Source organism: Strix uralensis, chromosome 17 (assembly GCF_047716275.1).
Source record: "Strix uralensis isolate ZFMK-TIS-50842 chromosome 17, bStrUra1, whole genome shotgun sequence".
Taxonomy (NCBI): Eukaryota; Metazoa; Chordata; class Aves; order Strigiformes; family Strigidae; genus Strix; species Strix uralensis.
In genome coordinates, this window is record NC_133988.1 from 8,261,011 (window position 1) to 8,286,265 (window position 25,255).

General features: G+C 39.9%; 1 protein-coding gene across 5 annotated transcripts; it reads left to right on the forward strand.

The window, feature by feature from the left end:
- Positions 1-478: 478 nt before the first annotated feature.
- Positions 479-23,265, forward strand: YPEL1 (yippee like 1). 5 transcript variants are annotated; one of them, XR_012631356.1, is made up of 7 exons: positions 479-890; positions 4,706-4,988; positions 16,218-16,261; positions 17,698-17,806; positions 18,786-19,058; positions 22,194-22,301; positions 23,154-23,265. XR_012631356.1 is itself a non-coding variant. In XM_074887764.1 (5 exons), exons 2-5 carry the CDS (start codon positions 4,872-4,874, stop codon positions 18,873-18,875), a joined length of 360 nt encoding a protein of 119 aa, XP_074743865.1. In that variant the 5' UTR covers positions 479-890; positions 4,706-4,871; the 3' UTR covers positions 18,876-23,265. The 5 variants fall into 5 exon arrangements, 1 of the variants encoding a protein (XP_074743865.1); XR_012631355.1 differs by having other exon boundaries at positions 18,786-22,301; XR_012631353.1 differs by having other exon boundaries at positions 22,194-23,265.
- The last annotated feature ends 1,990 nt before the right edge of the window (positions 23,266-25,255 follow it).

A 25,255-nucleotide genomic window follows, 5' to 3' on the forward strand; every position in this document is an offset into this window, starting at 1 on the left:
TCCGGGATGAAACCATAACCGAGCCGGCCGCTTCGGCGGAGGATCTACCTCGCGGCCGCTCTCCTCGCCCTCCGCGCGGCTCTGCCCCCCGCCTCCCCCCGCCGACACAGCGGTAGGCCCCGCCGTCCCTCAGCGGGGGCCGGGCGGGCGACAGCCCCCCGCGCGCGCCGGCGCCGCTTCCCGCCTCGCACCGCCGCGCGCGCCCGAGGCGGGCAGAGAGCGGGAGCGGCGTGGGGGGCGCTCGCTGCCCGCGTGCCCAGCGCCGCGCGCCCGCCGGCCCCGCTGCGCCCACACGGCCCGCGGGGGCGGGGCGAAAGAGGGGGCGGAGCCAAACCGCCGCCGCTCGCCCCACCCCCGAACCGCCCCCCGCCGCCACCACAAAGGCAGGGGGCGGAGCGTCACGCGCCCCCCGCGGCGGGCGCCGCCGCTCCTTCTCCCGCCCCCAGGGGGCGGGGCGGGCGCGAGGGCGCGCGCGCGCGCGCCGTGATTGGCTGCCGGCGGCGGTGGGAGCGGGTTTAACGGCCGCAGCACCCCCGGGCCGGGGGAAAACAAAACAAAGGCGGCGGCGGGCGGGCGGGAGCGCAGCGCGGCGGCAGGATGCCTCGACCGCCCCTCGGCCCTCAGGGCAGGAGACGCGCGCCCAGCCCCCGCTTATGACCCCTGGCCGCCGCCGAGAAGGTACCTTCGAGGCGAGGGAAGCCGCTCCCCCCCTCCCCGCGCCTCCCCTCTTTGTGTTTCGGTGAGGGCCCGGCGCTGAGCCCTCGCTGGCCGCCGCGTGAGGACCGGGGGTCCCGCCTTCCCCTCCTGCCCTTGCCCCTGAGGGAAGGGGGCCCGGGGGTTCGCTGCTGCTCGGAGTCCGGGCTGGGGAGCGGAGCCGGCGCGGTGCAGCGGTGAGTACCGAAGCGCGCGAGAAGCCGGCCACTCTCCGTTTTGCTGGAATTTTTTTTGGGGGGGACACGACGACACGGGCGGGGAGGCGGCTTCTAAAGGAGCCCCGCGTTGCACCCCTGGCCGGGGGGGCCGCGGTTTCCTGTGTGCGCGGGGCGGGGGGCCGCCAAGGCAACTTTGCTGGCGGGAGGAGGGCTCGGGCGCTATTTATAGCGCCTGGAAATGACGGCAGCGCTGCCTGCCTGTAGCCTCCTTGTTACAGGGCGGGTGGCGATGGTTTACATAATGGGGGGGGGGGGGGGGGGGGGGCGGCGGGCGAGGCTGAGCTCGGAGAGAAGGGGTCCGGTGGGTTCCCGTCTCGCTCCCTTCCGCCCTGCGAGGGCCCCAGGGGCGGTGTGGCGGCTCCCTGCTCGGGGTCCGTCGGGGACGGAGCCGGCGGGCTGAGAGCTGGCCCGTGGTCGGGTGGCCGCGCACGGCTGTTCCGCGGCGGGCTGGGGGAAACGAGCCGTTGTCCTGCGGTGATCGCTGCGAGGGGGGAGAGAAAAGGCAACGGCGTCGCCCGCCGCGGCGGCTTTGTGCTCCGGCGTGAGAGGGGAAAAGGCTTAAACGTGCACGGAGCAGCCGCTCCCTCCCGGCAGGGAAACCGAGTCTCTGCCGGTAACTTTCTCCTCGCATCTTTTTTCCTTTTATTTCTCGGTATCTAAAGTGAAAATGAGGCTCCTGTGTCTCCGTCTTGAACTGAGGTTTTTCCCTGCTGGAGTAACCAAATCGCAGCTTACTAGGAGTGCGTGTAAGGCTTTGTCCGGCTTCGTGGAGCTAGTCAAAGACTCTTAAGCTTATTTTTGTGTCACCCTTTTATTTTTGAGCCCACAAACAATGACGGAGAGGCTAATTTCTTACACGTTTTATGTCTCAATACGCTTGTGTGTGGTTCCAGGCAGCGGTGTGAAAATCCCCACGCAGACAAGGCAAGCCTTTCCTTGCCGGTGCCCGGTAGGCAGCTCCTTCGGCGGAGCGGGTCCCCGGACCGCCCCGTGCCCGCTGCCCGCCGGCCGCCCCCCCGCCACGCTTATCGGGGTGTTTGTTTACACATCCGGGAACCGCGCGGGGCGGGGCCACCCCCCGCCCCATTGGCCGCTCGGCGCCCTTCCCCGGTGACGTCACAGGTGCGGGCGGCGGGACGGGGCTGTTAATAGTTCATCCGCCCCTGGCACCGGCCTTTGGCTCTCGGGGGCGGCCCCGGGAGCGCGGTCCCGCTCGGGGGCTGGGGGCGGGCCGCTCGGGCAGCGGGCCGGGGACAGGCCGCTGCGGCCCGAGCGGGGAGGGCGAGGAGATCTGCTGGTCGGGCTCCTGCTGCCGGCTGGGCGGGGGTTAGTGCTTCAGAGGTTCCTGTTGGTTCTAGACTGGGAGGTGCAAATACAAGTCACCCGAAAACAGGGTCTGAGCAGCCATTTAGGCTTCATTTTGCAATTTCTTTCAAATCTTCAGGAAACCTAGCTGTCATGTGCATGACCGAAGCACAGACTGTGCTGTTGTCTGAGAGTAAGAACAAAATAGTTGCCTCAGGTTTCTACACAGCCTTCCACAAGATACTGAACAGCAGCTGTGAAACCTGCTACTGCTGATAAGAGTGAAGTGAGACTGGATTTATTCTCCATTACTAGAGCAACTACGAAATGGTTCATGTTTTGAATCTTGCCTTTAGCATCACAAAGCAACAAGCTCTGTGGCTCTTATGGTGTATATCAAACACCTAGGATTGCCCTCATTTTGAAGAGAGCAATATCAAATACACTTTTGTCAAAAGAGCTTTGGAATTCTTTAGTTTATGCAGTTGAGCCTGAAAGAGCCCAGATTGCCTTTAGAAGTGTGAGTTAAAACTTGCTGAACTTCTGCAAGCATTGAACTCGCGTTTCAGTTACTGATCGAAAGGGTCTAATCCAAAGTTTGGAACATCTTCGCTTTAGGTGCCTTTCATTCTGAAACCTTGGGGGTTCTTTTCCATTTCTGTGAACCTAAATAGGATCTGTATCTTTCCAACATTGAGGTCAATTGAGGAATTTAAAGGGAAACCTCATTTTTAACTTCCAGGACTTTATTTCTTGTGTTGTCTTTCTCCTATAATCTGTTACTTAATAAATATGACTTAATATCCAGCTGTTCTACAGAAGCAAGATCTCTTCTCCAAACACTGAAATCATTCTTCCCTTTGCAATTAAATTATCCTGGGACAATAGGTATATAATATTTAAATTACTGTATTAATAGTTCTACTCTTCATGCTAACTGTGTTAATATTTCAAACATATTCATGTATTCCTTATCAAATTTGTTTTCTTTTTCTGTGACTTAACAGAAGTCCAATCATTCTGATGCATAGATATGTGCTTTGGATGGCAACTTGTTCTCATTGTTGCTTATTTTTTTGGATTGCATATGTTCTGCTACATGTCTTGTTTGTGGTTTATCTGTCTTTGTAATCCTTTGTTTAAGAAATTTTCTTGTAGCAAGTCCTTCAGTAGTTCTTGAATCTTTTCTCCTGCTGCAATCATAAGCTTCAGGTTAAGAAAAACCGAAACAAAACCCTTTAAATCTTGCTGTGGCTGTCTCTTGTGCTAGGCCTGCTGTACAGATTACTTTCTCAAGACTTCTTTTGAAGCACAGTGACCGCTTCCTATAAACAATCTTTAATTTATGTGGCTTTCATTATCTGCTCTATTTGTATTACTAGTATCCTACTGCTAGAAGAGTGGTTAACTGCTGCCCTGCACACAGTTTACAACTGTGATAAGTGTTTTGCATGCTAGTTTTAATAGCTGGATCAAGATACTGTAAATTCTTTATATTGGCTCTCATTTCTGTGTTTGTGCTATTGACCTACTCTGTCAGTCATCTGATAGCTGATGACATAAGTGACTGTGCAGTGTTCATGTTTGGATTGCTCATTAGCTTGACGCATATAGTGTGGTAACTGATGGCCTTTGACAGATCAGTAGATGGTGTTATGAATATTTAGAATCTGTAATTTTGAGGCAAACTCTAAAAAAGGCTTGCTTTCCAGCATAGCAGGAAGGTCTGGCCTTCTCTGTGCATGTAATGTCTCTTAAAGGCACTCTGAGGATTAAGAATGCACTTGGGTGTTCTCTGTGGAGAATTTGGCTTTTATCTGTGATTTTTTTGGTAGCATCCATTAAGACTATTCTGATAGAGTGGGGAAGTATCTAACTAGGTTTGATCAGAACACTAGTCAAAAAGGCCTCTGCCTAAAGGCATAGTTCTGCTGAGCTCAAATGAGGAGGTATGGATCCCTGAGTAGGGTGACAGCATCTTACTTGGTATTTCACTTAAAGCCAGATGTGATACAGCAAGATTTTTGCTGAAAGCTGAAGTGCAAATATCTATTGTATGTTTATTGGATGTGGCAGGTGTTTTCCAAGATGTCTTGTCACTTGCTATATTGGAACTGACCACTGGAACTTCAAAGACAATTCACTTTCTCTAATCCCCTGCTTTTTGCTGTGATTTTCTGTGTGGAGGTCTTAGAGTATACCTGGTATATTAGAAAGTGCTCGTGTTTCATGGAGGACTGTTTGAATCTCCTTTGTTAGAAGTGTGATGGAGTAGAAGCCACTAGTGGAACAGAACTGCTCGTTGCTGTGTTGAATGGAACTTGAATTGTGCAGCTTCATAGAAGGGGCCTGCAGTGCAGCCAGGCATTTGCTCCAAATAACACCTTGCTTTGTCTAAAATTGTTGAATAACAAGTTTATTCTGGCTTTGTTGTAATCTGCTAATTGTTCTGCTCTTTTCACTTACAGGTTGTGACTGTTTCTCTTCTGTCACTTGTGTGGAAAGTGCCACACACACTCCAGAACAACAACGGCTTTTGCTTGCATATTCCAGTGTTTCTTTTGTCAGCGAGTTCAGCAAAGTTGTAATTCTTCAAGTGCCAGCCCTGAGCTGAGTGAGGAGCCACCAGCAGAGATGGTAAAAATGACAAAATCAAAAACGTTCCAGGCTTACCTGCCAAACTGTCATCGAACCTACAGCTGTATCCACTGCAGAGCCCATCTAGCCAATCATGATGAATTGATCTCCAAGGCAAGTGGTTTGTTTAGAGACCTCATGAATTATTTCTTAACCAAAATGGTTATCACTGTATCACTGCTCCCAGTAGATAAGGGATGCAAATTGATGCATACTTCAGAGCATCTTCCCTGGGTTCACTCTTGGGTCATACATGTTGTGTACTGAGGACTGGATATATTCTGGAAACTTTTGAATGTGACATAAAGGCTGATCTAATGTATTCCACATATTGACAACCTCTGTCTACTGTCAGGTAGGTACTATTTGTGAGCTGTCATATCTGAAGTCTGCTAAGGAATGTCAGAAGAAAACATGGATCTCTGGGTAGGGAAATTATTCTGGTTATGTTTATTTCCGATAAAGATTTTTGACTCTGAAGGTCATAAAACTGTCTGTTTCCAGAATGTTCCACTTCTATTATGGAATCTGTAAACACATTTACTTCTGCTGTAATCCAGTTCCTAAGGAATATGATTAGCCACAGATGTTCAAAATAGTTGGACTGTCTAAACTTAAGCTTAGAGGATGTGTGGATCCTTGAAACAGGCTAGGCCCATCCTTACCTGTTTCTGGAAGAAACCAAGATTTTTGATGTAATAAGTAGAAAAACTTGAAGTTTGGGATAAATACTTGCCAGACTGTTTCATTCTTTGCTTCAAATAAGCTCCTGATGAATTTGCTCTTAATGGTGTCCTGGAGAAAACACTTCAGTTACTTTTCAGACCTCTTAATACAAATTGCTTTCTATATAACTGTTTTGTCAAATAAAATGCTTAGTGTCAAACCCTTTATAACTAATTTTCTGTTGCTTCTGCCTGTTTGTATCTTCAGCAGCGCTGAAGAGATGGCGGGGAGGGTGTGAGAATGCTGCTACTTCTGAATTGAGATTTTCTTTGGGTGAGGAGGGAGTATACCTGCTTGCTTATCCCTTAGAGGGTTATCAGGAAATAATGGGGTTTTCCCCATGCCATTTTTCTTGTTACTGATCTTTGATCTTTGTTTAGATCTCAAGACAACTTTCTGGTTCAAATAGTAAAATTGGGGATGGTTCTTTGAAGTATTGCTTGCTTGCTTCTGCTCTGCTTTTAGTCTCTCCCCATAAATTCTTTCTGCAGCTTAGTACATGTATTGAGGCATGGAACTGCAAATGTGACCTACGAAATGTGAAACAGTGAGCTACCTACATATATAGAATGATGTGAAGAAATTAAGAGGGAGGACTTGTTTTACTTGTATCAAGGTGAAAAATGTTCCTCACTTTCATTATAGTGACTAATCTTACTTTGTTTTAAGGTCAGCAAAAACAGGAGAGTTATTCAAATAGTAATGTGAATGCATTTGAATTTCATTTGTTGCCATGTTGACTTCAGAATTTGAATATAAGGGGTCTTTTTGGAAACACTGGTTTCTAAATTACAAGCAATCATAGCTTCATTATTCACTACATGTTCTGGGCCAAAAACTAGTGGGAGGGGTTAATCTTTCCTGAACTTCAGGTTGTAGATGCCTACAGGAAGAATGAAACTCTGCTAGCTCTTGTCTCTTGAGATGTATAGATTCATCGAGACAATGTAGTCCAAGCACACATACTTAATAGGAAGTTCTTCTTTTAGTGGACTTAGATGTTGCATGTCGACTAAACTGGCACAGTTACCACATGAGCTGGCTGTTCTCCAAGGTCTCGGGAATTTTGGTCAACAGAGTATTTTAAATAAGTTCTTAAGCAAATTGCATGTTCATATTACAGCTTCATAAATAATTTCAAACATTAAAAAAACATGTTCAATTCAAAGAACATGGAGAACTCTAATCTAGTAAATGCAAATACTTATTTCTAAGTTGTTTCTGATGGTGTTGGGAAGGGTGTTAGATATGGCTTCTGCTTTATTTTTGGCTTCCATAATTTTCAGTGAAGACACCTTACAAAAGTTTCTGTACTTTCAGGTTGACCATGTGTTTATTTGACAGTTGATCCATATTCTGTCAACTTAAGATTTATTGATGGTATTTTATTGTTTAAATCTGTGTGATAATGAGAAATATATTTAAATCTGAGGTGTATCTTTTTGTATGTTTGTAAAATAAAAAGAACATTTCTCATCTATTGTACTTGTATTTGGAACATAGCTTTAAAAAAACTCACCCTTCTTTAAGCTTAACTTGTATATATTCCAACATTGGAGAAGTTCTTCTGATGGAAACAACTGCAAAGCAATAGACACACTTGGATCATTAAAAATTAGTGCTGTCCTGGGGGGTGGCAGGGAAAGTGCTGGGAGGAAATAAGATTTGATTTGGTTTAAATGAAAACACAGGTTAACATGGAAAATAACTGAAGAAATATCCTGGACAACACTTGTAGACAGAACTGTAAAAGGACTAACAGATGAGTGTACCTCAGAACTGGTGTTTTATATTAATCTTTTTTCTGAAGTTCTCTTAAAGTGTTTTCATTGATGCATGTTATGTGCAATGAACTTAAGTCAGAGAGGTGGGTTTTTTACTTATACTAACAATATATAGAATCCTAGTTACTATATCTATCCAGCTGCTGCAAAAATACTTAACCTGAGGGTAGCAAGTTGATTCTATACCATCTGAGGTTAACTAAGAACAGGGCAGTTCCTGTGCTGTTTGGGATTTATTGATGGAGCAGAGAAGGGGACTGCTCAACCACATTGCCCCCACCCCCACCTTGCTTAAGCTCTGTGTAACACTTATTAAATACAATTTTTGTTCAAGATTGTCTCACTTTTTTTTCCAAATGCTTACTCTACAATCTCACTCCAGAACCTTAGTGCCACAAATACTCTTCAGCAGATAAAGGCAAACAGTATTTGATACCTAACTGTAACTGCTTCATGTGGGTGTCGTTGTCCCCCACCTTTCCTGGGTACATGGTGGTTGCCGCTGCTGCCTTCTGTGTGGTTGGGGAAAAGAGCCTGAATACATGGTGCACTCTTAATTTAAAGCAGCTACAACTAGCTTTCTAATGTGCTTTGAGGTATAAGCAGTTGTTATGCCTGACGCTATAATGTTATCAACTCCAAGATGAAAAGATAAGCTGTGCTATGAAATGAGTGGTGTTTCTCTTAAATGTTAGTCTGTCATGGAAAAGTAAAGAGTGCTGCATATTTCTGTCAATCATCGTTTTGATTCTGGTCCTCGGAATACTAGACTTCAATACAGATTTGCAGTTCTGCTTTTGAGAACTGTTGATGCCAATTGTCTGACAAGGATGGCAGTGTACACGAATCACCTTTTCATTTTATTTCTGTTCTGTTTGAGCAGCAGGATCTCTTTCTTGCCTTAGAATTAATCATCAGGCTCTTTTTTTTTTCCTTATGCCCTTGCTGGTGATAAAATGGCAACTGAGAGTCTTGGCAATGGCTTAGAAGTAAGAATGCAGACTAATAAGAGTATAAAAATGTGCTACCTGCACAAGTGAATTCATTGTTGTCTGCAGCTTTAGTTTTCTCTGCAGCTATGAAAGGACTCAATGTGTTGCCTAGTGTTGAAATCAACTTGGATGTTGGTGATTAGAGTGTATATTTCTAGATATTTTGACTCTATAACCTTATGTTTTCTGTGTCTAGAGAGGAACTTGGGGAAAAGAGGAGGAATGGGAAGAAGGTCCATAGAAAACAAGTCCCAAACTAGGAGGTCATCAGCAGTAGACATGTTGACAAACATTAGTCTGTACAGCTGAACACATGCACACATTAATGAACAGTTGCCTTAATAATTTATAATGCCAATCATCTTGGGGAAAACACTGATTTGAAGGATACATAATAAGAGAACTAACAAACTGTAGATGACTTAATTGAAATAAGTGTGATTTTGAAGTGGTGTTAGGTAGATCTTAACGGTGCAAATCAGTAGTGTCTAACAAGTCTGCGAGTGCAGGATTTTCTCTTTCTTTGGCAAAGACTACAAAGTGAATGTTAAACATCTAAAAAAAAAATACTATTGGGAGTATACCAGTCTTCACTGCACTGGGGGACAGAGGACAGGGGGAGAACCTGCAGCTTCTTTTTTTTCTTTAAAGAATCAAAGGGATATTTTTAGAATCATATCCTACTATGACTACAGGCACAGAAGAGAATTAACCTCTATCAGCAAGTAATCACAGGCTTTAATAAAGAGCAGGACAAAAAATTGGTGCCATAGGAGGCATTTGTTGGATTTAAAATGTTCAAATAGCGCACAAAAACCAACCCAACAGTATATGGTAATAATTCAAAAAATCCCAACAATTTAAAAAATTGTTTGAGGGAAAACCTCTACAAGACAATTTGAAAACTGGGGGAAGTTGCCACTTGTGTGGCCTGTGAAAAAAGTTATATCTATGTTGCTCTTAAAGTGATTCTAAAATAAGTTTTGTGAAAGGCTTAACTGAAAGAGCTTTCTTTGGATTTGTTTGTAAATGGTAGAAAATGTGCAGAGATTATTAGCGCTATTTAATTTTATAGGAGACAAGTTTTACTTGAAGAGCATAAGTTCCAAAGCACTTGACAATGGCTTGTACCCACTAAGTTCCAGTAATTGTTTAGAAATTCAGGCACAGTCCAACAAATTACAAAGAAATACAAGTACCTAATAGAAATCTTGGAACCTAGTGGATATATTGCGAAGCATAATGCTTTGTTACTCAAGGCAGACCTGCTTGAAAGACTGTTGAATTGTCTTACAATGTGCCTTAATGCTGGGGATGGAGGAAAATCTGAATTATTTTGTATAGATGCCTGTATAAATACTGTCACTTTCTTCTGTCTCATTCATTGCAAAGCATTTCTGACCAGAGGGGGAAAAAGTCATATGAAGTCACAGACAAGACTAGATGTGTCAATATTTTCAAGAACAAGTTCTGCATAAAGGTATATATACGTAACTGTCATTGACTTCACTGGGAAATCCTTTCACCTTATGGGTAAAAGAACAGTCTTGGTGACTAAATTTGGTTCTCCAAGGCATTTGGTATGTCTGCTATTATATTATTGATGAGAAGGAAAAGTCTTCAGCTTAAATAGATGCCAAAGCATTTTAAGCCTTGCTTAGCAATCCGTGTTTTTGTCCTCCACTGTTTAACTGATGAGTTCAAGAGGAATTTTTTCAAGTGCTTGTTGTCTTTAAGTAAAAAATGCTGTTCTTAGCTTGATTCAGTTTGGTAATCCCCCTTTGCTTATGCTATAAGAAGTACTTGGAAAGATACTTGGGCCTGTTGTATGCTTGAAGGCCATTTTTGTTCCCTGCTGAAAAAGTTGAGAATGGGCCTAATTTCATAAATATTCTGGTGATAATTTTTTTCTCTTAAGAGGCTTCTAGTTTTTTGGGTTCTGTTTTTTTTCCTCTTGGGGGAACAATCAGTTTTTGGAAGAGAAGCAATCTTTGGAAAACATCCAAGAATAGATTTAAAGGCTTAAAGGAGCTGGAAAATGTGCAAGGAAAGTGTTCTACTGTACGGGTGTTTTGACATAATTATTTCTGAAATACATTCAAGATGCTGTATAACTGTCCTGCCTGACAAAGTCTTCACTTCAGGAAATATCATTTGCCAAATTGCAGGCATGCAGTTTTTTGGGGTGGAATTTTTTAAGGTTATTCGTTACATACTGAACTTTATAACTTGCTTTATTAAAATCAGTAAATAATTGAATAAAAATATACTTTGAAAAATTTTTTTAAATACTTATCATGGAGTCATCTAGAATTTACCTAGTAAGTAGCTGAGCAGCATTATCTCTAGTTCTCTGGAGTATTGAGGAGTTGGATCTGAGAGAAATATCAAATGGAACAAATCTTGGTTTTCCCTGATAATTTTTTTTTGTCGGTAGCTTATGTTGAATTAAATTTTCTAAATTAATTTTGCAAATCTGGAAGTGACAGGATATCCTTACAGTCTCTGATGCAGCTTACTGAGAAGATCATTTCAGTCATCAGAGCACCTGTATGTGTTTCTGGTTTACTTAACAATACTGCCCCTAAGAATACTGTCTTCTGAATTAGTAATATTTATTTGAATTGCATATTGGTTCACAATACTAATTCAGGTTGATCTATCTTAGCTTGTAAAGTGAACTCTGGCAAATGAAAGGAAACTCAATAAAATGAAACAAAAAACCACTTATGGACTTCTTTCATTTCCATTCTTTAAAATGATTTTTTTGTGTTATGAGTGGCTTGCAAGCTGTGCTTAAGAAAGCTACTGTTAATGGCATTCTGACTTGCTTATAATAATGCCTGCCGCAACTTTAATACGTGCTAAGGTGGCACTTTCTCTGGATGTTTTCTGTGGAGCATGATCTCTAGCCATGCAATCTAATCCCATCTGTGGGGAATAATTAATTACATAAGCTTTTTTGTAGCTTCCCTTCCCCCACCCATGCCCTTAGGTTTGCCTTGGGGCAGTAAATACATGTTCTGCTTAACTGATACTTCCTTTTCTCCTGGGTAAACCAGCTAATCCTGGGGTTAGAGGTAATGACAGGTTTAACTTAGAAGCATAGATCATACCTAATTCTGCAGGTATGTACTAGTGTGTAAGTGAAACATCTATAAAGTTTCTTTACTACAAAATGTGTTGATGACTGAGGTCTGTCAGATGACTTGAAAAGATCATAATACCAAACTATTCTCTCAGTCGACCTTAGTAAAGTTCCTAAGCGCAATTGAACAGTTTTGCTTACACTATCAGACATTCTAGATACAACTGTGCTGAAACAAGAAAAAATTTTGGATCTTGTAGATCTTCCTGTAGGAATGGACGGCTAGTCAAATATGTGAATTTTCTAGGGGAAAATTTAACTCATAAATGAATACAATATTATTAATTGAGGATCATGAGAAGGCAGACTTAAAACTGTTTTAACTGTGAATAAATTGTCCAGCCTCTAAGTAAAAATCCTGGTTTTGATGTGAGTCATTATTGATGAGAGTTGATCACATTTACCACTATCTTCTAATTCCTCTCTACTGGGTAAGGCATATATTTAAGACTCAGTACAATATTCTGTTTTAGTTATGATTTATGTATAGTGCTAGCAATCTTGGAAGCACAGAACAAATCTTGCAAAGTAAAAGTTTGTGTTTGCATAGGTGGTGTTTGTTCTGTAGAAGAAGTTTTTCTGGAGACTGGTTTGAACAGTTATGCCTGTTAGTCCTTGACACTGCCATTTAAAATATTCTTTTTCGTTTCCTTTGGGGAGTTGACACACAAGGCGTTTAACCTGTCAGTCTCTTAAAATTCGTATCAGTATAACTAATTCATACAGTGCAGAGTGTGAGAAACTTAGTGCTGGTAAAAACGAATGTTTGTTCAGTATTAATTTTTTTCTGGTTATGCAAAATACTCTGTTTCTAGCCAAGTTACAAGCTTAGCAGGCAGTTCAAGTGCCGAAATGGACTGTCCTCTTTTCATTTCTAGTAATAGGATGCATCAGGAAGTAGAGCTCTGATAATAAATCTTTCTTATACCTGTTAGTAGGTGGAACCCTACATGCTAATCAATATTCTGTGGTCAAGAGAATGCATATGTGACAGATGTATACTGGGTTTTGCTGTTTGAATACAGTTTTTGGAAAAATATCTTCTGAGCTATTCACGTGAATAAGAAACTATGGCTGCCAAGCTCTGACGAGTTAAGAAATTCATAAAAATTGAAGGGCACATGTTAAAAATTGGTATCTTTACAGTGCATTTACTTAAGTCAGTGTATGAGTTCCACATGGATGGACTGCAGATTATTAAAGTGCTCAATGTCATACCGATGTTGTCGTTGGACACTTGATTTTAAAGGAAAGTCTGAGTTGTCTAGACCCAAGTTCTGTATTCCAGAACACAGTAACACAAGTTGCTACAGGTTGCTGTTATCTGTGAGTGACGTAAACATGGAGGAACTCACTTTTCGCGGCTGGGCAAAGAAACAATTGTTCTATGGCATGTAAATACAATATTTAGCCTCTAAACATGTGCGTAGGTAAGAAAGATGGTATCAAATGAATCAACCAAGCTCTGCTAACAGGAAGCTAGAGAAGGTGGGAATGGAGGAGCTTTTCACAGTGGAATGTTTGTGAACAGATTTTCTGTCTAAAACCACTTCTCAGGAAAAGGTTCTGTTTTGTGTTGCTTCTCCTTCCACTCTACCCTGGTAATCCTGAAAATGAGAAGGTAACGATGACAGCCATTTCTGAGGGGTAAAAAGCCTAGGACAGTACAGCATATTTAGGGCAACAAAGCAAAGGGTGCAAGAAAGAAAAGTCATCTTTAAAAATACATCAGGAAGAAAGGACAACTAAAGCAGTACTTTCCAACCTACGGCTTGTATTTCATTTGGCTAGAATTTTTTTTCAGTTTATGAAAGAAGAGAGGGGAAGAGCTTCATTTTCTGCTGTTCCTGGCATCCTGCTACTGGCCTCTGCTTAATTTTGAGAAATGCATGGTCAAGGGAGAGCTTTTATTAGGTGATATTAAGTCAAGACTAAACATAAGCCTGGCAGAAATAATTGCATAATGTAGTTCAAAAGGTCTCCTGACTATTCATTTGTTTTGGAGTATTTTTCTTCCCCAGCTAGCTGGGGAACTTCAAGTATGGCATATAAGTAGTTTAAGAAGTGATTGTGTAGGACCAGACAAAAAAACTCCCCCCATTAATTTGTATGCGATTGGCATGTCTAATTACATGTAAATAGAGAAACTAGCATGTGATTAACAGGAGAGTATTTCTTGGTGCAGTTTGAAAAAGGATTTGTGAATTCTGATTCACAACATTGAGTTTTTAAAGCAAAGAGAAATGGCTGCAACTTTTTTAGTTTAAGAATTTTTACAGTAGCTTAAAAATAATGGTCATCATGGCTTTGAAAGTTCTTTTTTGTAATTTTTGTGTACATGGAACAAGGAAGTTCTAGTTTACTTCTTAATGAATAAGAGGAAAGAGGACCCTTAAAATATTTCCTTTGCTTTTTTCTTAAATTTTGGGGTTGCGCAACTGTAGTTGTCTCTAAATTCATGTGTACTTGGCTTAGGCTAGTTACTCATTTGTTAATGGGCAGTTTTTGAGCGTATATACCTGAATAGTTTTTGTTTTCAACTGCAGTAAACATTCTCTGCATCGTTCTTGATCATGAGACACTGGCTTTAATTTGGAGAGCACTGCTTATTTTACAGAAACTACAGACTGTAGGTTCTGTACCATTCTGCCAGTTTTGTGATGCATGTTTAAGTATCTCAGGAGAACTGAACTAGTGAGGGGTTTTTTGTCTGTCTGTTTTAAAGGTAGGGGTAAGGATTACTTCCTGGCAGAGCTGTTCAGACTCTACTCAACTGAGTCTCTCCTTTCAGGGTCAGTCCTACCTGAAGTTTTAGCTTTCACTGTACTGCATAGCCTATCTTTTTTTCCTTGCCTTGTGAAAAATAAGACTTGCAGTTCTGGCTAATGGACAGAGAGTACCTTTTATTTTGTCTTTGCTATAGGTGAAGAAATATGTTCTGTCAATAAAAATCTCCATTTATTATTTTGGCAAACATTTAAAACAATTGTTACTAAAATATGAACGCCGTGAACTGTTAGGTAGAACTTCTCATCTTAAGGTGAGATTTTATGAGTAGCTAAGGGCTGTATGTAACTACACTGCCATCATTTCTACTTTGCAGTAGCTCAGAGTCATGAATTTCTTTTAATATTATTTGTTGCAGTATATAATGTGGTTAATGTTGGTCCAAAAGTGTTCATTTATATACATTTCCCTTTTACATCTTTTTTTGCAAACTGTTCTGAGTAAGTAGTTAAGATAACGGCAGTTACTGGTGGTGTGTTGCTAATCATTAGACTGGCAAAAATATCTATTTTGGTGTCAAGTGACTTCTAATGATATAACTAAATTGCAGAAGGGTCAATCTGCCTTATGGTTCCATGTTACTAAAACCATTCAAAAATGTTCCAGGTGAGATTTTTCCTTCCAAAAACCTTCCATGTTGATCTAATGTAGGTTTCAGAAAAGTTGGTCTTTGGTCTTTAATACTAGAACTGCAAGAATTCTTAAAAATGATTGTGCTTGCTCCTCAGCATGGATAAAATGGTTCATTTTGTTTTGAAGCATGTTAGGGAATGGAAATTCTGGAAAAAAAGAAATTCAAGATAGTCTAGGAACTTTTTTAAAACGGAATTTAGTATGGAAGAGAGAAAAAAGAAAAAATCCATCTCAGTGTGATCCTGTTTGAATGGTAAATAATGGCTATGTCTAAATTATCAAGTAATTCAATATAGAAGGAACAAATCAACAGATGAAAGCAGTGATGTGCCTTACATACATTTTGAATGTTTTACCTATGGCTGAGTCTAGTCTGCTCACAAGTTTTGCCAGTATGTTTGTAGCTCAAGGCTGTTTGATCATGTTTGATCTAACATAATGTTCAGGCCTTTATGTCGTCATTAACGTTTGTAGAGTGCATAGTAGAAGAGCTTCTGGTTTAGTTCAGTACAGAAGGAACAAAGATGTAGTTCACAGGCACTGAAACTGCTCTGCAAGCCAAACCAACCCCCAGTAAGCGTGGTTGATTAGGGGTTTTACTACAAAACTGTGCTACTGCTCTGAACTAAAACATTAATTTACATCCAGCTAAGAAAGTCTAACAGTCATCTTTTGTCCATAATCTATCAGGAATGTAAGAGATTTGAAAGCATAGGGCTGTGCTTGGGCATTTGATGATAACAGTTGTTTTATTAAAATAAAGCTGAGCTTATAAACTGATCAGATGCATTTCCCGAACAGAGTATGCTGGCTTTATGCTTGGTCCAGAATTTCACTGGTCTTACATCAAATGATGCAATGAAATTGAAATAAATCATCTTTTGGGTGCAGCGGGAGAGAACAGGGGAGATGGAAATAATTCTCTTTGAGTTAAAAGCAGATTATTTTAATTAGCATGAAGGATGTCTAGGAAAATGAGAATTGATACCTTGCAGAGGGGTAGGAAAAAGTATGTTTTGTTTGCATTATGGATGCCTTATTTTGAACAATAATACTTAACAACTTAAAATAGTTGCTGGGTAAAATAGTTGTGGGTAAAAGCTTTGCTGACCAGGATTTCCTATAAAGAATTGGTATAAAGTAATTTGCCTGAAATAGTTTATGTCTGTATTATGTTTATATGCTTACTAACACGCTATTTTGGGACTATTTTTTTGTTTGGTGGGGGTTTTCGTGTTTTTTAACAAGTGCAACTTTTTTTTTTTTAATGCAGTCCTTCCAGGGAAGCCAGGGACGAGCCTACCTCTTTAATTCTGTGTAAGTACGTTGTTATGGTTATGCACGCTACCTACAGAGTGTAATTTTTCTGGTATGCTTCATAAGTGGAGAACAGTAGGAATTAATATTGCTGCACTTTGCCCTGTTCTTTTTAATGCTGGCTTTACTCACCAGCAATAGTTATTAAAGAGCTACTGAGTTGATTCCTAAGTATTCCTTTGCACATATTAGTTTATCTTATATTTTAAGTAGTTCTGCTACTAGCTGAAAGTTGGGGGGGAGGGTGTTAATGTGAAATTCCTTTTGTGTACGTAATGGTAACTGTCTTGAGTAAGAGTTGCCATTCTGAGATACTCCAGAAGTCAAAAAAATAAATATTGTGATTGTAAATTTGCTTTAGACAACTCTGCTGTAGTCTAAAGAAGAATTTTCCAGTGTGATAGTTAGATACATTTACAGGTTAATGTTTCAGTAAACTGGGTACATCTTAAATGACCTTGAATATTGCAAATGTGCTAGAGGCAAAAGGTCTCTGTGATCTTATCAAGCCTAATATTTGCAATTTTAGGCACGTTCTAGCCATGATATAAGGCTCTTTGAATTTGCTAATGGATTTATTTTAAGTTTCTAATATGCAGGATTGCATTTTTGTCTTCATTTTTCAGCAGTTTATTGTGTTGGAGCATTTTGGAAAAAGAAATGCAGTTAAGTGTCTTAGTCTATTTTAGACCAGGATAATGGAACTATAACTGCAAAGGATTTGATTGCAGATCCTTGAAGTTCTTTTTATATATAGTCATTCAGTGGTGGCTTGAGACTTCTAGTATAATTGTAGTAGTAAGAATATGGTAATACAACAGCAAAAATGGCAATATTTTGTTCTTGTATATATAACTGTCTAAAAACTTGGTTTAGTCTTGCCTCATGTTTTCTGCATTGACTGTTGTTCATGAAAAAACAAGCTTGATGCAGTACTTCACAGGATGTTTAGTTTTGATATTGCTGTTTTTCATCATGGCTTACTCTGCTGATCTGTAGGAAAGAAATATTTATGAGGCTTTTTCCTTGCTGCTATTTTGGAGTTGGTTCTAAATTCAGCTGTTGGTGCTGATTTACTGGTACAGACTTCCATTATAGAGGTCTCAAATTGGTTTTGAAGGAAAGCCCGAAACTGCAGCCGTGTCCAGTTACTGCTTAGTGTTCTGTTCTCTGAAAGTTTAAATATTTAGCCTGTCTTTGTTGATGGGAGTAAGTGGGCATTGCCAACAGTTTGCTGTTTAGACTAGCCACTTGAGAAACAAAAAACAAACCCCATTTTCCTTCCTGTCCTTCAGCTCAGTGTAACAGAGGAAGTTACTTTTGCAGCATTAGGCACTTTTTTTTAAACTATTTTTTGTCCTCTGGAGAAAAGGTGGGTAACAGGTAAGAAAAGAAACACTCTAGTGCAGTTGATGTAATTTCTTCTCTTTTTTCAGGGTAAATGTGGGCTGTGGTCCAGCAGAGGAGAGAGTTCTTCTGACAGGTTTACATGCTGTAGCAGATATCTATTGTGAAAACTGTAAAACCACTCTTGGATGGAAATACGTAAGCAATATACTTAAGTCTTTGATAAATGTTTATATGCTGAAGCACAGATATTTGAGTAGGCCATTGACTAGCACCTATACTGACAGTTTCAGTGAGTTAGCTCTAGTGCTTTTGCATATATCAGACTGTAAGACAGTTCTCCTGCTTTACATCTGCTGGAATGCTGTAGCAGGTAACTTTATTCTGGACTGCAAAACAGGCATGAACTACAGGTGTTATGACAGCTATCTAATACTTCTGTAACACCTTTTTGCAAGATTGCCAACCACATACACTAAACTGGATGGAAGAAATTGTCAAAGTGGGTCTTTGTTTTCTTGGCTTGCAAGAGTTGGTTCATTAGCAAAAATATGAATTACAGTAAGTGGTACTGAGCATGTTTACACTGCTTACAACTAATGTGATCTGGATTCTGTTGTTTGAAAAGTTACCTGTGCACTTGCACAGTTACCTGTAACACTAGCAGATGTGTTGCAAGTTTGATGTTTTGAAAATGTTAGATTCTGGGTATGTAGGATTTTCATTGATTCAGTATAGCTTCAGATCTTACGGAAAGAAGTTGTCCTAATGCGTTCCCTCTGATGATGAAGATAGAGGAGATCTTTTGACAAGGTTCCAGTTCCCTCTTTCATTGCTTCTGGGAATAAGGAAACTAAACACACATAACATGCTATTTCCTAATCTTCACTTTTAAAAAAAAAAGTGTCAAAACTCCCTAAGCAGTGAGAGAACATGGGAAGTTCTAAAGCAGGATTTGTTTTGCAGTGGATCTGCTGATTCCACTTAGGAGGTTTACTCCTATTTCCTTCTCAGCCCTCTTCACCCTCTCTTTCCTCCCTCCCGCCCTTGATTTGGTGTAACCAATATGGGATGTTAACTGGAATGTCTCCACATTTGTATTTTTAATGCAAGTTTGATGTTTAAAATACTTAATTTCCCCAGCTTAATTCAGTGTCTTGTTTTTTATTCTTCCCAGGAACATGCTTTTGAGAGCAGTCAGAAATACAAAGAAGGAAAATTTATCATTGAACTTGCCCACATGATAAAAGACAATGGCTGGGAGTGAATTGTAACCTTTTTCCTTCTGTTTGGACAATATTCTGTGGAACATGCTTTACAAAGACTAACGCAAAGTAAAGGAAGAGCTTGGCTAGAGTGGCCCTGAGAATATCACTGAACTCTGAAACCTCACAAATGAGTAGTGTAGTGTAAGTGGCTATTTCAGGCCATGTTTGCCTTTTCTCCTTGTGTAAGTTCCCTCTTTTGTACATGTATTATTGTGTGAACAGTTGTTTTGGAACATTTTGGATGACCTTTTTCTAAACTCTCTCAAACTAGAGAAACAATTCACTAATTGAAAGCGGATTTTACTGGTTAGCATCTATCTCTGACCTATGCCTTCAATGCTACCTTCTGCTGTGCATGCTTCTTGCCTAAACACCTACACTCCAGTCCTGTAGAAGTTCTATATCTGAGCAGTCCGAAAGAATGTATGGGATGGGGTGCTTTTTTATATGTAGCAATTTCTGATGTGTTTGGCAGTGAAGAGGATGCAGTATTGTAGTTACTAATTTCTTTTTTAAATTTGAGTGTACCACAACCTATGTACATCTTGTAGGTGAATTGGTTAAAGGTACAGTGCTCACTTTAAAAAAAAAAAAATTTCAATTTTTCAATTGCACTGACTGAAGTTAGCAGGTCTCAAGTTGTTAGGAAAGGTTATGCTAGAGGTTTTGTATCTTAATGAAATACCCTAGAAGGATTTTAAATCAATAATGCTATAGAATATGTTCATTTAAGACCAACATATTCCCTAAGGAGTTTGCTGGAAAAGAAATTTATAAAACTATAGCTTGCAAGATTAAAAAGGCAGAAAAATATATGCATCTTCTATTTTGGAAAAAAAAAATTAGTCGGTGTATTAAAAAAAAGTTTTGGTACTGTACCTTTGCCAGTAACAGGGACTTGTGCATAAGTAAAGTTTTATGGCTGGTTCCATGTAACTGTATAGTCCTAATGCACTGGACAAAGAGGTTGATATCAAGGAAACTTGTTGAAGTATTCTGCTTCTGCTACATTTGAACAAAAATATTTATTTTTGTGAGAAATGGCCAGAGCCTATGACATGAAAATTAATATAGTACCTGTAGGCAAAGGAGGGGTAATAATAGGGAAGAGAAGTTTGTCTCAGTTTTTCATAAAGTAACAAGATAGTTTTTAAAACTTGGGGGTGGGGAAAGGGTTTCTTGGTTTGCTGGCTAAATCATCCCCAAGTACCTTTTTATAATAAAAATTTATATGAAACTCACCTTCTCTTCTGTTCTCGCGCTGTTTCTTAAATGGAATGAGTTGAGAAAAACTTCCGGAAAGTGTATGCACAATATTAGCTGTTGGTATCTGTGCATGCAAATTCTGAGCAACTGTGAAAGAAATGCTCTACATAAATTTGCTAACTTTATTTTCAAATTAAACAGTCTCTGAAAACTTTTTTGTATTTTAATCTTTTTAATGCTTGAGGACAAAATGTTTGGAAAAAGAAAACCTTTAACACTACGTAAGTACTATAACTGAACAATATGGAAGCCTTGCAATACAAAATCATTTTCTCTCAATAACAATTCTAATATGGCACCTGCAAGATTAGTCATAGGTGCTGTTGCTGCTGTTACGTTTTTGGGAATCTCTGATAGGCTTTCTAAACTCTGCTGCACTTTAGAAATTTTGTCATACATGAAAAATTATGCCAATGGGTAGGGGCAATATGAATCTTTAAAACCAGCTTTCCGGTCTCTTTGTGGAGAGGAAGAGAGAGAAGAGAGTTTGCCTGTGTGTACGCATTCTCTATGATGCAGGCTGGCTAAACTGCATTCAAGATGTAGTGATCTATAATTATGAATTAAAATGTAAGAATTAGAGAAGTAGTTAAAGCTGTTGGGTTTCAGTCCAGAGACCTGAGGTGGTACAGTCATGTTTAATCTGGATTTTGTGGCTTACACTTTACTACTTCATGTTCACATCAGGCTTCAAAGTCTCTTTTTTAACAATGTTAATGATGCAAGATGGGCTTTGGTGTTGCCTGTCTCTTGATCTTTTTGACCTGGAATTCTTGGGATTTTTTTTCCCTCCATTGTAATATATGTTGCCAACAAAGAAGGCAGTAAAACTTCTATCGGCAAAAAGTTTGTGTTGGCTTCAAAGTCCAGTTGCAATGTTGATGCTTGTGAACATGCTTACGTGAAGTTTGTGTATCTTTGGGCTTTTCATATTTCCTGGCTACAGGCTTGTTGAAGCAGTACACTGGACTGAACACAAAAGTAATGGCTGCTTTTTGGTAGAGAGTTGAAATTAAAGAAGATATGTAAAGTATTAAAGATTTTTCTCTCTAAAATTGGAGGTTTGGCTATCTCTTGTTAGTAAGTTAATGCTGTCTGTAACAGTCTGATTCTTACTTAGAAATTCAACCTCTTTCTTCAGTGCATTATTTATATTTCAAACTGGACATTTTCACCAAAACCTTAATTAACTTTGATGCCAAAGGTTGGGACTTCATCAAGTGCTTAGCACATAGAGCTTCAGACTACTGGCATAAAGAGTTAATGATCGGTATGTGATGTTTATGGCTTTTAAGAGAACCAAACAAAGCAATATTCTTTTTGGTCTTTTAAGAGTGGACGCTTAGAAGGAGTAAAGAGTAGAACTAGTACAGAAATTGCTATTTCATGCTGCCATGTAACAATTCTTGAGGCTCATTCTATTGAGGAGGGAATATGTGAATTTTCTTCCTATGTTGCTTGGCAGCGTCAGTGATTATTTTCTCCCCTTGTAAAGATGTAGAGAGTTCTTGTTATTGGTTTTGGTGAAAGTAGAATCCAGATAGCAATGGCTGCTGGCTGATGTGAAGAGGTCAGTCTGGTCACTGAACCCTCCAGCAGTCATTTGAAAGAAAAATAAACTTACTTGAAAAAAAATTTTACTAAAGCATTTTCCCTCTAACCAATTTTTGTAATATATTAAAGATTATATTTAAAGTTTGTATGTGTTTGCTCTGGGCAAGTTTACTTCCCCTCCAACTTGAGCACTTTTGTTACTTGTACTGGTTATTTTTATTGTTGGTCTTAACATTTATTTTGTATTTTGTTTTTTATAAACTGTAACAAAAAGCTTTTGTGAACCTTTGTTTCTTGCTGGCTCTTTCTTGGACCAAATGAACTGACTATGAGCTGGCTTAGAAGAAATGTTCATTGGGATGCATAGGAATTTGCTAGCAAAAATGTACATGTATTGAGTTTTTTTCCTCTGAACCTCTAAAGCCACGCCTGTTCTAAAGTAATTGATCATCATTTGATGTGATTTTTAGTAATCTGACCACACATTCTCTATCTAGGTCCAAAATAATGGCTGTAACAATGGTGTTCCAGGACTGAGTCTGCCTCCAAACACTAGAGTTATCCTTTGGCTGGTCACTCCCAAGTACCTTTTTGATTATTAAAAGGTAATGCTGCCATCTATAAAAATCCAATTAAGTTGCAAACTTGCTGTGAAATAAGCTGCAGAATTTGGTGAGGGATTGCTGACAGATCAACCTAACTACTTTTGCTGTGTGCTTTTAGCAGTCTAGTAATCTCAATTTTATCTGCCAGTAAAAAGGGCCAGAATATGAATTTCCCTCGTTCATTGTAAGCTATACAATGACAAACTGTATTAATGAAGTTTGTTATAATTCCATCTTAATTTCCCCCTAGCACGGCCTAGTATAATGGCCAGTCTGAGTGGTGTGCCTTGCATGCTTGCTGTCTTTTGCAATCCATGGGACAGGAGGGGTAATAGAGTTTATGAAATTTCTTTGAATTAAAATCTGGCCTCAGAGGTTCTGACAAATAGTCATCACTGCGCCCATAACTAAATGGTCATCCGTATTTCTTATTGGTGTGTCAAGTTAGTGCAAGAGTTCATGAATGCTCTGTACCATTTTTGGTGGACACGCTTCCCTCTGAGTAATGCTTGTAGAGCTTTTTCTGCACGCTCATCTCAGCAGTCAGGTTGCAACAGCAGTGACCTACAGTCTCTCAGACCAAATTTTGAACATCTCCATTCTTTGATAATGGTGGTGAGTGGAAGAAGCTGTCAAATTATTGTTAAACTTGTTGGACACTATTGTACTTCATTGAGACTCATGTTAAGCCAACCAGCAGTATAAACACTTACTGCAAAAGGGACAGACACTTCAGAGGTTTCTTTTAAAAGGACTGTTACAAATGGTTTAAGGCCTAAAGCATGAGTCGTAAATGGCAGTTGAGTTGTGCCTCATTGTTTCTTAAACTCTTTACAATGCTTTCTTTTACAGGTGACATGGCTGTGTTGCTGTTTTGTCCTAGCAATACTGTACATCATTTGTTGTTTCACTATATTGTATCTACTTGAGGTATCACAATAAAAGCTTTCAATTGTTTTGTTGAGTTACTTGTTTTGTGCGATCTTTTCTTGCTAATTAAATTCTCCTGCTTTATCCTCTGATAAAGCCAGAGAGAAAAGCTAGTGCTCTTAGTTGCTCTTAAAAACTTCTAAATGTGGGTTGAATCTTATTTTTATGTGGTTTTAAGACTGCTACTAAACATTTGGTTTTTTCCTTTCACTAATCTTTCCAAAATACAGGAAGTTGTGTTGCTGCTTTCAGAGCTTTTGCTCATTTTGAGCCAATCATGGAATTCTCTTCAAAAAGGGAATGATTCTGTCCACACCACAAAACTAACTTTCAGAGAAATTGAAGGAAGTGTGGGTGTGCTTTCTGTTGCATTATCTTGGTCATGTGTTGACCAGAGGAGCACTCTGAGCACAGTCACTCAATCTATTTCTGCTTTGGTTGGGAGGAACTTCTGTAGTTCCTACAGTGAGATTAACAGTCTTCTCATGTGTCGGTGGAGTTCAGGTCCCCGCTGTGAGTCAGTAACAAGGGAATGATGAAGATTGGTCTTCTCCATCCAAGAGCCCAGGTCATGGTGGGCTTCATACTGACTCAGATTTATTCCACCTGTGTATCTGCAGGAGGCAGTGTGCTGCTTGCATAGCTGTGAAGGACTCCCTTCAACATTCAAATATGAGCTTTTCCCTAAAGATCACACCCGTACATCACCAGATGTCCCTAGCAGCCAGCATGACCAGCTCTCAGATCCTCCAGTGGAAAATCTCTGTGCAAAACAGCAAGTTTGGTTAAGAAGGGATGATTAAGTAGGAGGGAGATGATTTCTGTGATAAGCTGGCTACTTTCCTACAGTAGTACCACTATGTGGTTTGTTCCTTTACAGCGAGGGGACACTTGGCTTACGTTCAGCCTGGTATCCACTGTAACCCCACAGGTCCTTTTCAGTTTGAAAATCCAGCCTATGGCACTCATTGATGATTTAGTAAATTGCTAGGCCAAGCAAAGCAATGTTTTCTCCTGAAGATTAATCTGAAGATGGTCATATTAATCTTAATGGTTGTGATTACAAAAACAAAGGTAAACTGGGACTTTATTATGAAAGGCTTCATGTCTGAAAGACTTCAACCAATGCCACAGTTTAAACAAATCCCTAAAAAAAAGCTCTGTTTACTGATAGTAAAATATCCTTTGGAATTTCTTAAAATTGTAGCAAGGGACTGTTACCAGTCATTTAGTTTACTCTTTTATATAATAACAGGTGCTGAATTGTCAATGTGATAATAATCACATTAAACCATGTGAAATAACTTTCAAGGAAGTGCTTCACATCAGACTTACTTGCTAGTACAAGATGTAGGTGCATGCTAGGTAATATTAAAGTGTTAATGAAATTTTCCTGGAACTTCTCCTAACGCCAAGGCAGGCTAAATTGTGTCACTGTGATCATCTGATTATTTTTAGCATGATAAACCAGTCGGGTACATAGAATTCAGATACAAAACATCAGTTGTTTGCATTTGAACACTTTGAGTCAAGTAGGAAATTGATAGCAAGGACTCATATAGGATTTGGGGGGAGTTTGGTTTTTATTTGACTTAGCTGAATGTTCAATTACTGAACATTGGCAACAGTGCATCAGATATGACCCCTTTGGACTGCCGGAGGCTGAGAATGAAGTCATTCAGTGCAGGCTTATTCAGTGCCTCTTCAATAACCCATCATTCCATCTCACAAAGGGATGGGCATGCTCTACATATGAGATCAAACATAATATTTTCATCTTAAGAAAAATGGAAGATAGCCTACTACCCTTTCTTTTATTCATGTGCTTATAAGCTATCATGTCAGCCTCTTTTTTTTTTTTTTTTAACCTTTTCTTGGCTTTACTGTCTTAGGGCATGAAAAAAGAATCCTTCCAGATGTGGGGAAAAAAAAAAAAAAGATAAATTGGCATTTTATGAGATGAATATTTAATGGTATTAATTGAATAAAAACAACTTCTGACATGGATATAATCAAAGTAATAA

Coding starts and splice junctions, on each gene's coding strand:
- YPEL1 (XM_074887764.1), top strand. CDS start 4,872: ATGGTAAAAATGACAAAATCAAAAACGTTCCAGGCTTACCTGCCAAAC. Junction 4,989..16,217: donor ATGATGAATTGATCTCCAAG/GCAAGTGGTTTG, acceptor TTTTTAATGCAG/TCCTTCCAGGGAAGCCAGGG. Junction 17,807..18,785: donor CCACTCTTGGATGGAAATAC/GTAAGCAATATA, acceptor TATTCTTCCCAG/GAACATGCTTTTGAGAGCAG.